Consider the following 13,385-nt stretch of genomic DNA (forward strand, 5'->3'; position numbering starts at 1 on the left):
AGGCAAGGTGGGGGTGGAGCGGGGTCAGGAAGAGGCGGGGGGGGGCCTCGGGGGAAGGGGTGGAGTGGTGGCGGGACCTGGGACTGAGCCGGGAGTTGAGCCCCCCGGGTGTGAAATATGCACGATGACCCCCTAAATCAGGCGAAGCCCGTTGCACGGCTGGTGGATGGGAGGGACAGTCTGAGCCTAAGTGCCAGGAGCAGCTCACGAGGGGCCTGATCCAGGGCCAGGGCAAGGCAATGGGAGTCTCTGAGCTCCGGATCAGGCCCAAAGCCGGGCGTGCATGTGTTTTCCCTGAGGCGCAGCGGCCTCTCAGCGAGGCTGCGTGGAAAATCTGCAGGGCTGGGGGGGACAACAGTGCGGGTGTCTGTGCAGCCCTGATCCAAAGCCGAGCGGAACGAATGCAGAGACTCCCACTGACTTCAGCTACCTGGATCTGGCCCTCAGGGCTCATGCAGGATGTGTGCACAAGTGCACGTGTGCGGGCCCCCAGGCCCACGTGCGAGGGTGTGCACGTGTGTGCGTGTGCAGAGACTGCAAGTGGAATTTCAGAAGGGGGGGACGGACTGATCCGTGCCCGATTCGGTCAGCACGTCGGGGTTCTCTGCAGACGTCCCGTGGGAGCCATCGGCCCAACGCTGAGATCCACTAGCCTGTGGGAGCTTTGCGAGGCAGTCTGCAGGATCAGGTCCCCAAGCTGGCCGGGGCACATGCCTGCTCCTTTGGGAAGGGGGCGCGAACATCAGCTGGGGGCGAAATGAGCAGTGGGGAGAGACCCCCCCAGCTGGACACGGTGCCGGGGGCCCCTCCCTGCCCCTTGGCTGCAGAGGACTGACCTGTTGGAGGGCGTGGAGAAGACCGCCAGCACCACGGGCCGCCCGTCCAGGTACAGGATGTCCGTCACCGACTGGATGACGTTGAAGTAGAAGTGCGAGTCCCCCGGCACGGAGCAGTTCAGCCGGGCCTTGAGGAAGGACGTCCACTGCTTCTCCAGCACGCGCTGGGACCCGCCCATGTCGTTCTTACACACCCGGGCCACCCGGGACACCACCACCTGCCGCGGGGACGAGGGTGTCACAGGGAGGAGGCACCCGCCCCTGCCGCCCTCCCAGCCCAGCCAATGAGCCGTCTTCCAACCCCGCTTGCCCACACCGGAGCTGCTGTGCCCCCCGCCCCCCTGGCTAGTCAGTAGCCCTTTCACTGCAGGATCGTGGAGGGGGAAGAGAGGGATTGAGCTTTGGGAGGGTGTAGCGAGGCACACACTGTGGTTATCTCCCATGCAGCGGCCTCTGTGCCCCACCCCAGTTACAGCCTGGCCTGAAGACGCTTCTGTGGGTGGATCTTCTGTCCGGCCCATCCCCAGGTCCCAGGCCAGTCAGTGCGAACGCCCCACCTTCCCAGGCTGCCGCCTCTCCTCCACCTCTGCCCAGAAACTGCCTCCACAGACCCACGCTCGGTCCCCGTTGGAGAGACAGCAGGGCGGAGCAGGGCACGGGACTGGGACTTAGGAGACTTGGGACCCATTCCCTGCTGCGCCACTGACCAGCTGGGTGACCGCGGGCAAGTCACTTCCCCTCTCTGTGCCTCTCCCTCCCTGCCACCCTTTGTCTGGCTCGCCCGCTTACACAGTATGTGCTTTGGGGCAGGAACTGTCTTCCCCCTGTATCTGTGCAGCGCCTTGCACGGTGGGGGCCCTGATCTCAGCTGGGGCAGGGTCTGTCTCCTCCTGTGTCTGTGCAGCGCCTTGCACGATGGGGCCCTGATCTCAGCTGGGGCAGGGTCTGTCTCCCCGTGTCTGTGCAGCGCCTTGCACAGCAGGGCCCTGATCTCAGCTGGGGCAGGGTCTGTCTCCTGTGTCTGTGCAGCGCCTTGCACAATAGAATCCTGAGCCCAGCTGCAGCCTTCGTGCGCTGCTTTGAAGCTAAGGCAATTCTCCCAGTACTTTGCCCTGTAAATCAGTATCGACGGGTCAGGAGCATCCACTGCCCACAGAACCATTGGTCCTCCATGTGCTCCCAAGGCCTGTGATCTCCGTTCTCCACCCTAGCTTGTCCCCAAGACTTCACCTAGGGAAGTGAAGGAGCAGAGCAGACGCCGGCTGGGCGACCCTGCCCCTGGAGAGCGCTGGCTGCAGCCCGGGAAGGGTGCCTCACCTTTTCCAGGTAGTTGAACTCCATGGCGATCTCCCGGAAGAAGAAATAGACGTGGCTCTTCCACTCCACCGCGTGGACAAAGTAGGGCTCTGGTGGGAGAAGGGCGAACACAACGGGGTCAGGGCCTAGCTACAGAAGCGGGGAGGGGGGGAACCTGATGAGAGTCAGCAGCGCGTGTTCCCTACGGGGGCACCCTCGCCTTGAGACAGGGCCTGGTGGGAGTGGCATGGGGGAGCTGCCCCAGGAGCCTCCAAACTGAGAAACTTTCTAAGGCAGCAGGTAACGGAACCCCCACATCAGATCCAGCTTGGTCCCCAGCAGAGAATGTTCTCCCTTTCCCCGCACCCCACTGGGAATGGCCTCTGTGGGGACGGGAAACCACCTTTGAACCACTTGGAGTCATGCTTGACAGTGCGCAGAGTGGGGCTGTCCCCCAGGCTCCGGTAGATCACTGTGTCGATTGCCAGGAAATCCGTCACCGTGGCCGTGAACAGCATCCCACCTGCCAAGGAGAGAGAGGAAATGAATAGATAGATAGATATTGCGGTGATAGATGTTGGGGTGTGTGTATGGGGATAGATAAATAGATAGATAGATAGATAGATAGATAGATATTGGAGTGATAGATAGATATTGGGGTGTGTATGTAGATAGATAGATATTGGGGTGTGTATGGGGATAGATAGATAGATAATGGAGTGATAGATATTGCGGTGTGTATGTAGATAGATAGACATTGGGGTGATAGATATTGGGGTGTGTATGGGGATAGATAGATGGATGGGGTGGATGGGGATAGATACTGGAGTGATAGATAGATATTGGGGTGTGTATGTAGATAGATAGATAGATAGAGGGGTTATATGGGGATAGATAAATAGATAGATAGATAGAGGGAGTATATGGGGATAGATAGATAGATAGATAGATAGATAGATAGATAGATAGATAGATAGATAGATAGAGAATGAGAGAGAAAAGGTGGGTGACGTGATATCTTTTATTGGACCAACTTCTGTTGGTGCAAGAGACGCTTCCGAGCTGCAGCAAGCTAAGACGAGCTCTGTGTAGCGCAAAAGCTCGTCTCTTTCGCGAACAGACGTTGGTCCAAGAAAAGATATGACCTCACCCACCTTGTCTCTCTCATATCCTGGGACCAACACGGCTACAACACCACTGCAAGACAGACAGACAGACAGATAAATGGGTATTTATTGGAGTAGACGGACAAAGTGACAGAAGGAAGACAGCTAAAGCAAAAGAAAAAATGAACAAAAGAAAGAAGGAAGGAAAAGAATAAAAAAGCCAGTGACCCCCCGGATTTGGCCCCCCAAGCCAGGCGGGCTCCCAGCAGGGAGCTCATCACTCTGAGTCCAAGCAGAGACGCCCTCCCCCACCCTCCCGAGAGCAGGGAGCAGGCCGGGTAGTACTGACCCGTGAAGAGGGCGACATTGGCATGTTTGGGGTCGTAGGGGCACCGGGCCATGCCACTGATGCTGTCTCCAATGGGCTCCAGGGTGTCCATCTAAGGAGAGAGAGAGAGGTGGTAAGTTCGCGCCGGGGCCTGACAGCTCCCAGTCTCCCCGCACTCACCCACGAACAGCAAACTCAGGGACGGACTAAAGCAAGGCCCCTAAATCCACAACCAGGCACCTCATTAAATGACTAGCCTGTCGGGGTGCCGAGTGTTGCGACTCCTACTGGCTGCCAGGGGAGTGCCACCATGCTGGGTGCTGGGCACACACACGATCCCACCTCAAAGACCTTACAGTCTAAATGGGCAAGGGAGGGGAAACTGAGGCACAGCGAGGCAAAATGACTTGTCCAAGGTCACACCCCGGAGACGGCAGTAGAACCCATCTCTCCTGAGTCCCGGGCTGTGCCAGGCTGCCTCTCACACAGCCTGCACCCCCATCCCCTCTTGGATTCAGGAGGTTCCCCAGGCTCCTGCCCCATCACCCCGGTGCCGTCAGATCCACGTCTGAGCTGGGGCCACTCTTTAGTTTAGGTGCCACCCCGTTTAGGATTCCCACCACGGACACCTCCTTGGCTTCTCCCTGGAACATGCTGCTCCCTGGCCCCTGGCTCCGCTGTGCCAGGGGATGACAGCAGTGTGGGTCAATGTCATCTCTTCCCTTCAATATTGGATACACTGCGGCTCTTTGCCTTGCTCCCTGCTTCACCGCTCCCTCCCAGGCTCTTGGTAACCTGGCCTCCTTCGCACTGGGCTGGGACCTTTGCAGAGCTGGCATTGATCAGCTCTGCGCTGTGTCTGTCCCCTGGGGTCCGCTTGGCAACGGCTCGGAGGCAACCGGGGTTCAGCACAGGGAGCAGGGAGAGCCCCAGTGGGGGATGCAGGGATCCGGGCCTGAGGGGGGAATGTCCCCAGTGCACTGTGCCCCTGGCTGCCCCTGCTGCCTTGTGCTGCCCCACTGACACCCTCCCGCCAGCTCTGCTCCATCCCAGAACCATGCCCCACGCAACATGGGCCCTTGGGGCTGCCCCTTGCTCCCCAGGGCGAGGGGGGTGAACTGTGTGCTCACGCCCTGCACTTTGCCCGGCCCCACTGCCAGCTGCCTTGCTCCCGGCGCTGTGAGGAGCGTAAGGAAAGCAGGCCTCGGGGGAACAGGGCGCCGCGTGCCCAGAGGGGAGAGTCCCCAGGCAGGGCAGGGGGGTCAGGGGAAGACACCCGCCCGGTCAGCGATCAAATGACACAGAGACCCACAAACGCTACACAGGGGTCCACGCTACACATGTGAGACCCCACACAGGGGAACATACTATACATACATGTTACATGTCCATACGATTGACTACCTGCTACACACAGGCACGTAGTACATACACATCACACATGCAGGGCACATGCCACCCACCGGAACACGTATACGTACGGTACAGAGGCTCCACTCCATGCTAAACACGTGGGCACGTGCCCCACACGCACGCTCGCTCCACACGGGGGACACACCCCACGTACCTGTGCGAGCGCCAGACACGGGCAGATGCTGCGCACAGAGAGGTCCCCCCCCCCCGCCCCCTACCCACACACACACACGCGCCCCAGCCCATTGGCAGACCCCGAAGGCCACGTTCTCTGTCCCCGGCGGGGTGGGGCGGGGGGGACTCACGCTGTAGTTGGCGCAGACGGGGTTGAAGGCGTTGGTCCCGCAGACGAAGAGCGTGCTCTCGTTCCGCACCAGCAACACCTTGACGAAGTTCCGGCACTCGGCCTGGAGAGGAGAGGGGGGGTCAGAGCCAGCGGCAGGGGCTGCTCGAGCAGCCCCGCTCACTGCGCTGGGATTACGTTGTCCAGGACGGAGTTGGGAAACGTTGCTCTGGGCCAGCCTGGGACGACGGGCCCATCCCTGCTCTTAGAACTCATGGTTGTGGGGCAGGGGCCTGGTATCGGGGAGCAACATTTGGCCTGATGCACCCAGATGGCCAAACTGTGGGCTGGTTCGGCCACCCTGGGCCCAGCACCGTGCCAGGGGACGAGGACCGCACCATGCGGCCATCTCAGTACATCAGGGAAAGCACAACCTTCAAAGGACATGGTCAGGGAGCCTCGCCCCACTTATGGCTCAGGTAAAGAAGTACATCTCTCTAAGTCACTGTGCACCCCCCTGTATCCATCCATCCTATCTACCCAGCCACCCATCTGATCTATCCATCCACCCATCTATCCACCCCATGCCTCCCCCTACATCTACCCCCATGCATTCCTACCTAGCTAGCTATCCATGCTCCTCTGTCTATCCATCTCTTTATCTGTCCCTCCCTTCACTTGCATCCCCATCTATCCCTCTCCTCTGTAAAATCCACCCATCTCTAAGCAAACTCCTCTATCTATCTAGTCATCTAGCTAGAAATGTTTCCCCGTTGCTTTTGTTTTTAAATCTAGGTTAGAACAGTTTTCTGTTTCTATTTAAAACGCCCTGGAGGGTTTGCACTGGGAACACTGCAGCATGACTGGGCTAGTACCTGGGAACCCAGGCATCCCACTAGTTAAAGGCTTCGTTTAGTTTCATTGTCCAGTCGGAGGGAAATGCCAAAAGGGGACAATATGCATGGACAGAGGCAACAAAGAGGTGTTAAAAATTCATCCAGCCTTAATCATCTTCGACGCCATTGGCTGCCCAGGTGAGGGAATGATTTTGAATGCAGGATTTGTAACCTGACAGTGGCTTTTAACCTTGCACAGAGGTGTCAGTGGCTGGATACAGATGGGCTCCTCCAGCCGGCTCCAGGTGCCGCTCCAGACGGCAGGGTGGACACAAACAGAAAGGCTGCACGTTTAGGGGCTGATGGCCACCTGCACACCCCACGGTTGGCCCTTGTGAACCAAAGCTCCAGGAATGAGGCCTTCAAAAGTGTGCAGGGGAGGAAAAAAAAAAAAAAAGAATCCAACCAAGCACCTTAAAGCTCCTTTTTTCCAGGCCTGCTAGGAAACCATGGAAACACACATTCATGCGCTTTGATTGGGAAACAAAGAGAGGCCGAAACCCTGCAAAGCTGCCTGGGCAGAAAGACAAGACGTGAGCAAGGGCAGGGGTGGATGGAAACGGCTGGAAATGCTTTTGCAAAGCTCGGAGGTGCGGGAGAGGTGGGGGGGCCGGGTGTGTGCCCGTGCAAGGCTCAGGAACCTGCCAGGGGTTCGAGGTTACTGTGGATGAGGGTTCCCAAATGTGCAAGGAACAAAAACTGAGCCCAGTTTGGGGCTGGGGTGGGGGCTGGGGAGGGCAACAGTCCTTTAAATCCTCACTAGTGCCCCAAGTCAGGCTCAAAAAATTAGAAACCCTCAGATCACAGAAATGGTTTATTAACCAAAAAAAAGCAGCAACCGTTAAAAAAATAAAGAAGTAAAATTTCCCCAGCAGCCTGGGAGCCCCAATCCCAGCTGCCTTGTAACCAGGGCTGGGCAGCTGAAAATGAAACTGACTAGGAAGAGCCCTGAAACTGACGAGCCTGTTTTCCTTCTTCCCAGGAGCCCACTTGGTTGTTCAAACCCTCTCTGTGTTTGGAGCTGGGGTGTTATTTGTCACATGGATAAGACAAGGAGGGCGCTTATCAAAGGTAGAAAGGGAAGGTTAGGTGCCCTTCCCGCACTGAAAGTCTAGGGGAGTTGGGTGCTTAGCTCCCATTTATGCCTTTTGCAAACGCCTCCCCCAAGACGGGCTAAACGTCCACACCTGGGTGCCTACGGTTAGGCGCTTGAGGTTGGATTTTCAAACAGGACAGGGACCCTGAGATTACCATGTAAATAACAGCGCTGGATTCTCACAGGCACCCGTTGGATTGCGTTGGGGAGGGACGCATGACTGAAGGGTAATACAGAGACTGGGAAGGGGGGGGGGTTGAAAGAGGACACACTGTAGGGAGAGGAGTGGGAAAGAAGAATGGGAACTGGGGGTTGGGGATGGGGGACGGGAGATAGCGCGTGCTGATCAGCCACAACTTCCACTGCATGGATGCTGCAGGTATTCCATACCACGGAAACTGAGGCCACTTGTACGGGGGTGTCTAGGTACGGATTTGCGGCTGCAGGCTAAGGGAACTGGGAACTCAAGTGCCACGGGAATTCTGTGGGAACTGGGTGCCAAATTCCATTCGGTACTCTTGAAAATCCCACTCTCAGACCCCCACGTCTGAAACCGTCGACCTCCCATGTTTTAGGAAGATTGTGGGTCAGATTCTCCCGTCCCTTACACTGATGTCGATCTGGAGTAATTCTTTGTGTGTGAAGAGATCCACTCCCGATTCAGACTGGTGTAAGGAAGCTCAGAGTCTGGCCCTCAGATGTTTAATGAGACAGCGCCCCATTCAGCTAAGGCTGATTTATTCTACTTCCTGGCTGTAATTGTGAGCCAGAGCTCCTGCTGTCCCGGGTTCTGATCCAGCGGGGCACCCGGTCTGCACTCCCTGGGGAGCCCGGTGCTCTGCCTTTTTCAGCCTGAAGAGGCATTAATGGAATCTGGAAATTGGATTTCTTACCGATTATGAGATGTGTCTGTTCTGATCAACAGACCAGAAATAATTAATTACAAAGCCAATTATACTAGCATCTAATAAATCACATTTGACACAAATGTTTGCAGGGCATTAAAAGGCAGAGAATATGACACACACACACAGCTCACGGTGGGGCCCACGCTGACCACCCCACAGCGAGCGGGAAGGCAATGGGAGGAGCTGGCCAGAGAGCTAAGGCACCAAACAAGGCCAGTGTGCTCAGTGGACAGTTGTGGGAGTGGGTGTACTGGCATTAGTGAGCTGGGGTGTGGATCCTGGTGCACGCCCAAGCTGGGAGCGTGAATCCTGGCACCAGTGTGCATAGCATGGTGCTACTATTTTGAGTAATGGCAAGCACCTTGGGAGTCCTAGCCTGAGAGGAGTGGGGGGCACAGAGAGCTGGGGTAATGTGCCGGGGAAACACCACTTCCCCCCAGCCCCCGCCCCTGCAGGCCAGGCAGCAGGGCAGGCTGCACCCTTACCTCGTGCTTCCCCTTCATCCGGCAGATGCTGATGTCGTGTGGGTTCGACCCCCAAGTCAATTTCTGGGGATAAAACCAACAAGGAACTCAAGTCAGACTCAGGTGAGTGAAAGGCCCAGATGTCCTGCAGCTGTAGCTGCAGCTGCTCCCCCTGCACCGAGTTAGCCCCATCCCACCGCAGCCATCATGAGATGAGTTGGCTGGGTCTCAGCTCCCTGCATTTGGTGCATTGCTGGGAGCTGCATGAGCATCTCTATGCACAGAGGGAAGAGACCGGCCCAGGCATGCTGCCCCCTGCGTGCCAGTGGTGGCCTGAGGGGCTGGGGCTGACATTTGTACCTCGGACACCTGCCCAGGGCTTCTAATTGCTAGGAGCCCCCAGGACTGTGTGACCTGCTCCTGGAGCTGCCTGGAGAGATCCTGCACTCAGGCTCCCACTTGAAGGCAGCGGCTTTGTTCTGAACCCATGAATAAGTGAGGCTGGTCCCCGGCGGAGGCATGGGGAGCCGGCCCTGGGGGTTAGCAGCCCCTGGGGGAGACCTGCAGCGCCGCCAAGGGCTGGCACTTACCTGCTGGTAGCGCATCTCGCTGGCTGTGGCAGGCTCCAGGCTCACCCGGTACAGGTTATCTCTGGGGGGGAGAAGGGGGACAGGCGCCTGAGAGAGTGCTAGGCCATGGGGGTGAATGTTATATACAGCTCTACACAACCTACACAAAACACTCCACAACCCACACTGCCGGCTCCCCATCACACATCCCCAAAAACATCTTCAACGCCTCCCCATGGACCTACCCACTCACAACACACATCCCTGAATCACTCCCCCAAGAAACACCCCTGTATACACCCCAATTCATTCCCAACCCCTCCCTACGAACCTACCCACTCACAACACACATCCCTGAATCACCCCCCCATGAAACCGCCCCTGTATGCACCCCAATTCATTCCCAACCCCTCCCTACAAACCTACACACTCATAACACACAAGCAGCAAACCGGTCACCAGCAGTCACCCACTCATAACACACCTCTCAAACACAAACACATGACAATCTCTAGGATTGTCCTAACACACAGACTCACTCACACACACACACACATTCCTAAACAACTCCAACTCCCCAAACAAAAATGCTCCCCACACACCACCCCTTCCTCCCCCACCCCCTGACACACACCCACACCCATGCATGAGTGTAAGAGCCAGGCCTGGTGGGTGGGGCAGGCTGGTTCCCTGGCGAGTTGAGGGCATTTTCCCCGTCTGACATGGGAAGCTTCTCCCAAGCACTCCACTGGCCACTCCGTCCTGGAGCGACTGTCGGGCACGTGGTCTCTGTGATGGGAAAGGGGCAGCGGGGTCTGGGGGAGCGCAGGACCAGTTCCGCCAGCCCCCGCAGGTACTGTGTCCCAGACTCATGCCAGGGCAGCAGGAAGGGATGCCCACAGCTGCCAGAGCGGGCCAGCCATGTAGCCCATGCAGGCTCCAGGTGGTCAGCAGCACAGCGGGGCACTAGCCCAGGGCTGAGGCAGGGTGGGAGGGCGCCGTGCGCCACGCCTGATCAATGCCACGTCCCCATAGCCGGCGCTGTCCGTGCAGAGGGCAAGGAGAGGCAGGGGGGACCCAAGGCTAGGTGAGAGGAAGGTTCGCAGAGCAGGGCGGAGGGACATGGCTGCTGCTTCTTCTGTGCTGGCAGAGAGCCGGCCTCAGGAGGCTCCCCTGCCCCCCCACCCGCCAGCGTGTTCTGACCGACACGCGCCTGCCGTTGAGGAGGGAGACACTACGGCCCATCCGTCACCGTGACAATTCCCCCCCCTGCCCTCTCCCCCGCAGCTTGCTCTGCACTGGGCTCCTCTCCAGGGACAAGAGGGGGGATCCCCATGGGGACCAGGGGTCTTCACCAGGGAAGGGAGGAGGGGTCCCAGTGGGGTGGGGAGATGGGGAGCCCTGGGTCCCAAGCCTCCCTCGTGGAGCTAAGGATCGCAGCTGACGGCTATTTTAAAGAGATGCCTTCCTGGGACCTTTCCCTCCAGCTCTCTCCCCCTTTCCACCACCGGCTACTATACACTTCCCAAATGCCCCCACCCCGCCACTGGTCCCTGCCCCCTTTCCTGCCCTTTGGCCCCTCTCCCAGTCCTGCATGCCGGCCCCTTCCAGCACCCAGCCGGTCCCCATGCCCCTTCCACTCCTCCTGATCCCCCCCCACAGCTGGTTCACAGTGCCCCCCCTCTTCCCCCACCTGCCTGGCTCCTGCATCAATTACAAGTGATGGTGCATTAATGAACCTCTGGGAAACCTCCCCCTAATTGCTGCCTCCCGGGGCTCTGGCAAAGGAGCAGAGCCAGGTCCTCATTAGAGGCAGAGGCCCTGCGTGCCGTGGGGAGGAGATGCCCCGAGGTCACTCTGCTCAGCCCCATCAGGGATGTGGAGCCGGCGGCTGAAAATTCCCTCTCCGAGGAAGCTGCATCACCCCCTGCTCATCCTGCCTCCCGCCCCCCAGTGCCAGACAAGGAGCCTATGGAGAGAACAGGGGGCAAGTCACGCACACCCGTTTGGGGCCTCCTCGGAGATGGGGTCTGGGTGACAAATCAGGGCCCGGCCACTTAATGCTGCCGAGCCGGCTGCTGCAAGGGTGCATGCGACGGGGGGAAGGGGCGGGCGCGGAAGATGGGGGTGCGGGGGCTGGGAGGACACGCTGCTCTGTGCTGGCTGAGAGCCCTGGGGTGCTACTAACTCCAGCCCCCCCCCCGAGAGACAGGATGCCCCTGCTGCTACCACAGCCCTGGATGGAGGCTCCTGTCCCCCCGACGCCGCCAGCCATTGTGCCCCTAACTCCCTGCACGGCACAACTGCACTGTGGCGTTATTGGCAGGATCTGTAACCGTACAGATCACTGTTGCAACCACTGTTATATATTTGCCACAAATATTGTACAAAGGTTGCCCACACGACGCAATCGCTCCCTGCTCTGTGCAACGTGGGACTGGCCCCGCCCCATTAAGGCAGCTTAGCGCACACTGTGGGCCACCTACATCTGTCGAGAGACTACAGTCACTGGCTGGCTACTTGTGACCTGCCACTGAGAGATGGTGGGGTGGGTGGGGGCTATTATAGCACCTGTGGAATCCCTGGGGATGGGCAGACGCCCGCCCACATCTAAAAGTCCTGCCCCCACGGCCTAAGTGAGGGAGCCACCAGACCCAGTAATCAAATCATTCCAGGGGACATGAAATGAAAAGGGTCGGGAGTGAAAGTGAGAGGGACAGACGCACGGATGCAGAGGGGGACACCGGTCAGCGCCCTCTGCTCCTCGAAGGTGGCCAGGGAGCCAGGGGACATGGCCCAGAGGAACGCCGCTCGGAGACGTGACTTGAGGAAAGATCCCTCCCCTCCCCCCAATCCAACTTCCTCCTCCTGGTACGGTGGACGGCCACCTTGACCAGCGCCCGGAGGAGGCTGACGAGGAGGTCTTGTGACTTCGTGGGGCCACGGACGGGGTGTGCATAAATTAGGAGGAAAAGTGCAGCTAGAACCGGAAGAGAAGGAGGCTGTGGAGGAGCCAGAAGAAGGCCTGCAACTGGCGCCCTTGATGTAAATGCCCGCCAGGGTCTCCCTCTTGCAGCAGAAGGGGCAGGTTTCGGGGGAGGTGGGGAACCGTGCCAGGTACGCACCCGTGCTCACAGCTCTGCGAAGGAGCCACCAACTAATAGCCGCAGCGGGCCGCGGGACCAGGGTGGAGCACAGGCTGGCCCACCGGGGCTCCCCACCCTAAGTGGGGGGAAGTAGGTCCTGCCACTTGGTGTCAGGGTGGGACACAAGGGTGAGGACGTGAAGGGTGTGGAGTGACGGGATAAAGTGAATGACTCTTGGGCTGTGCATCCACAGTGTCCCAAGCGCGTGGCAACTCCGTTGCTCCAGCCCCGCCTGACACAGCTCTGGGGGAAATCACGCTGCTCTCGCTGGCAATTTGTTTCTCAATCTGGCTTTTTATGCTGATTTACGGGGCTGGTTTCCACCATAATCGGTGCAGTTAAGTGGCAGCCTTGGATGTGAAAAGTTCACCTCTAAGTGCAGCTGCCGGTGTGTAAGGGCTGAAGCAAAATTATGATTCATGGAGCCGATCGGTGAGTGGGTAATTTATGCTCCGAGTGGCCAGCTCTGTTTTTATTCATCTCAATTAAACTGGGATGGCAAAAACTGATACTTTTGGGCTAATGAATGAACAAGTTAAATATGCATTTATATTCATTTGTGTTCCAATGCTCCTGGGCTGGTGGCCCGGCACAAAGCCCCCAGACAACAAAGTGCCTGGAAAGCATTCCCTTCTCGGCACTGGCCGGCAGGGGGGGCCCAAACGTTGCCCAGCCAAGGGATATGCTGGGCAGGGCCCAGGGCTGTCTACTTTAGTGGAACGTGATGTAGCCCTCCTGTTTTAACACAGATGCAGCCTACAGAAACTACAGTTCCCAGCATGCATTGCTCAATCTGAGCAGAAAAGCCTCTCAGATCTATACGGAGCATTGCATGCTGGGACCTGCAGATTCTGGGGCTCACACCTCCTGCTGAGGTCTAGGTGGAGCATTGCATGCTGGGACCTGTCATTGCTGGGGCACACACCACCCACTCAGGTCTAGGCGGAGCATTGCATGCTGGGACCTGTAGACTCTGGGGCTCGCACCTCCTGCTCACGTCTAGGCGGAGCATTGCATGCTGGGACCTGTAGACTCTGGGGCTCA

General features: G+C 58.3%; 1 protein-coding gene across 1 annotated transcript in view; it reads right to left on the reverse strand.

Annotated features, from left to right (window-relative positions):
- The window catches only part of SEMA6B (semaphorin 6B), a 92,532-nt gene that overhangs the window by 15,578 nt on the left and 63,569 nt on the right, over positions 1 to 13,385 (reverse strand). The window contains exons 4-10 of the mRNA XM_077841934.1: positions 9,217 to 9,277; positions 8,648 to 8,710; positions 5,285 to 5,386; positions 3,588 to 3,678; positions 2,536 to 2,655; positions 2,154 to 2,242; positions 837 to 1,054 (exon numbers count right to left, since the gene is read on the reverse strand). Coding sequence (XP_077698060.1) covers positions 837 to 1,054; positions 2,154 to 2,242; positions 2,536 to 2,655; positions 3,588 to 3,678; positions 5,285 to 5,386; positions 8,648 to 8,710; positions 9,217 to 9,277 — 744 coding nt within the window. The remainder of the gene's footprint in view (positions 1 to 836; positions 1,055 to 2,153; positions 2,243 to 2,535; positions 2,656 to 3,587; positions 3,679 to 5,284; positions 5,387 to 8,647; positions 8,711 to 9,216; positions 9,278 to 13,385) is intronic.

Source organism: Eretmochelys imbricata, chromosome 25 (genome assembly GCF_965152235.1).
Source record: "Eretmochelys imbricata isolate rEreImb1 chromosome 25, rEreImb1.hap1, whole genome shotgun sequence".
NCBI lineage: Eukaryota > Metazoa > Chordata > Testudines > Cheloniidae > Eretmochelys > Eretmochelys imbricata.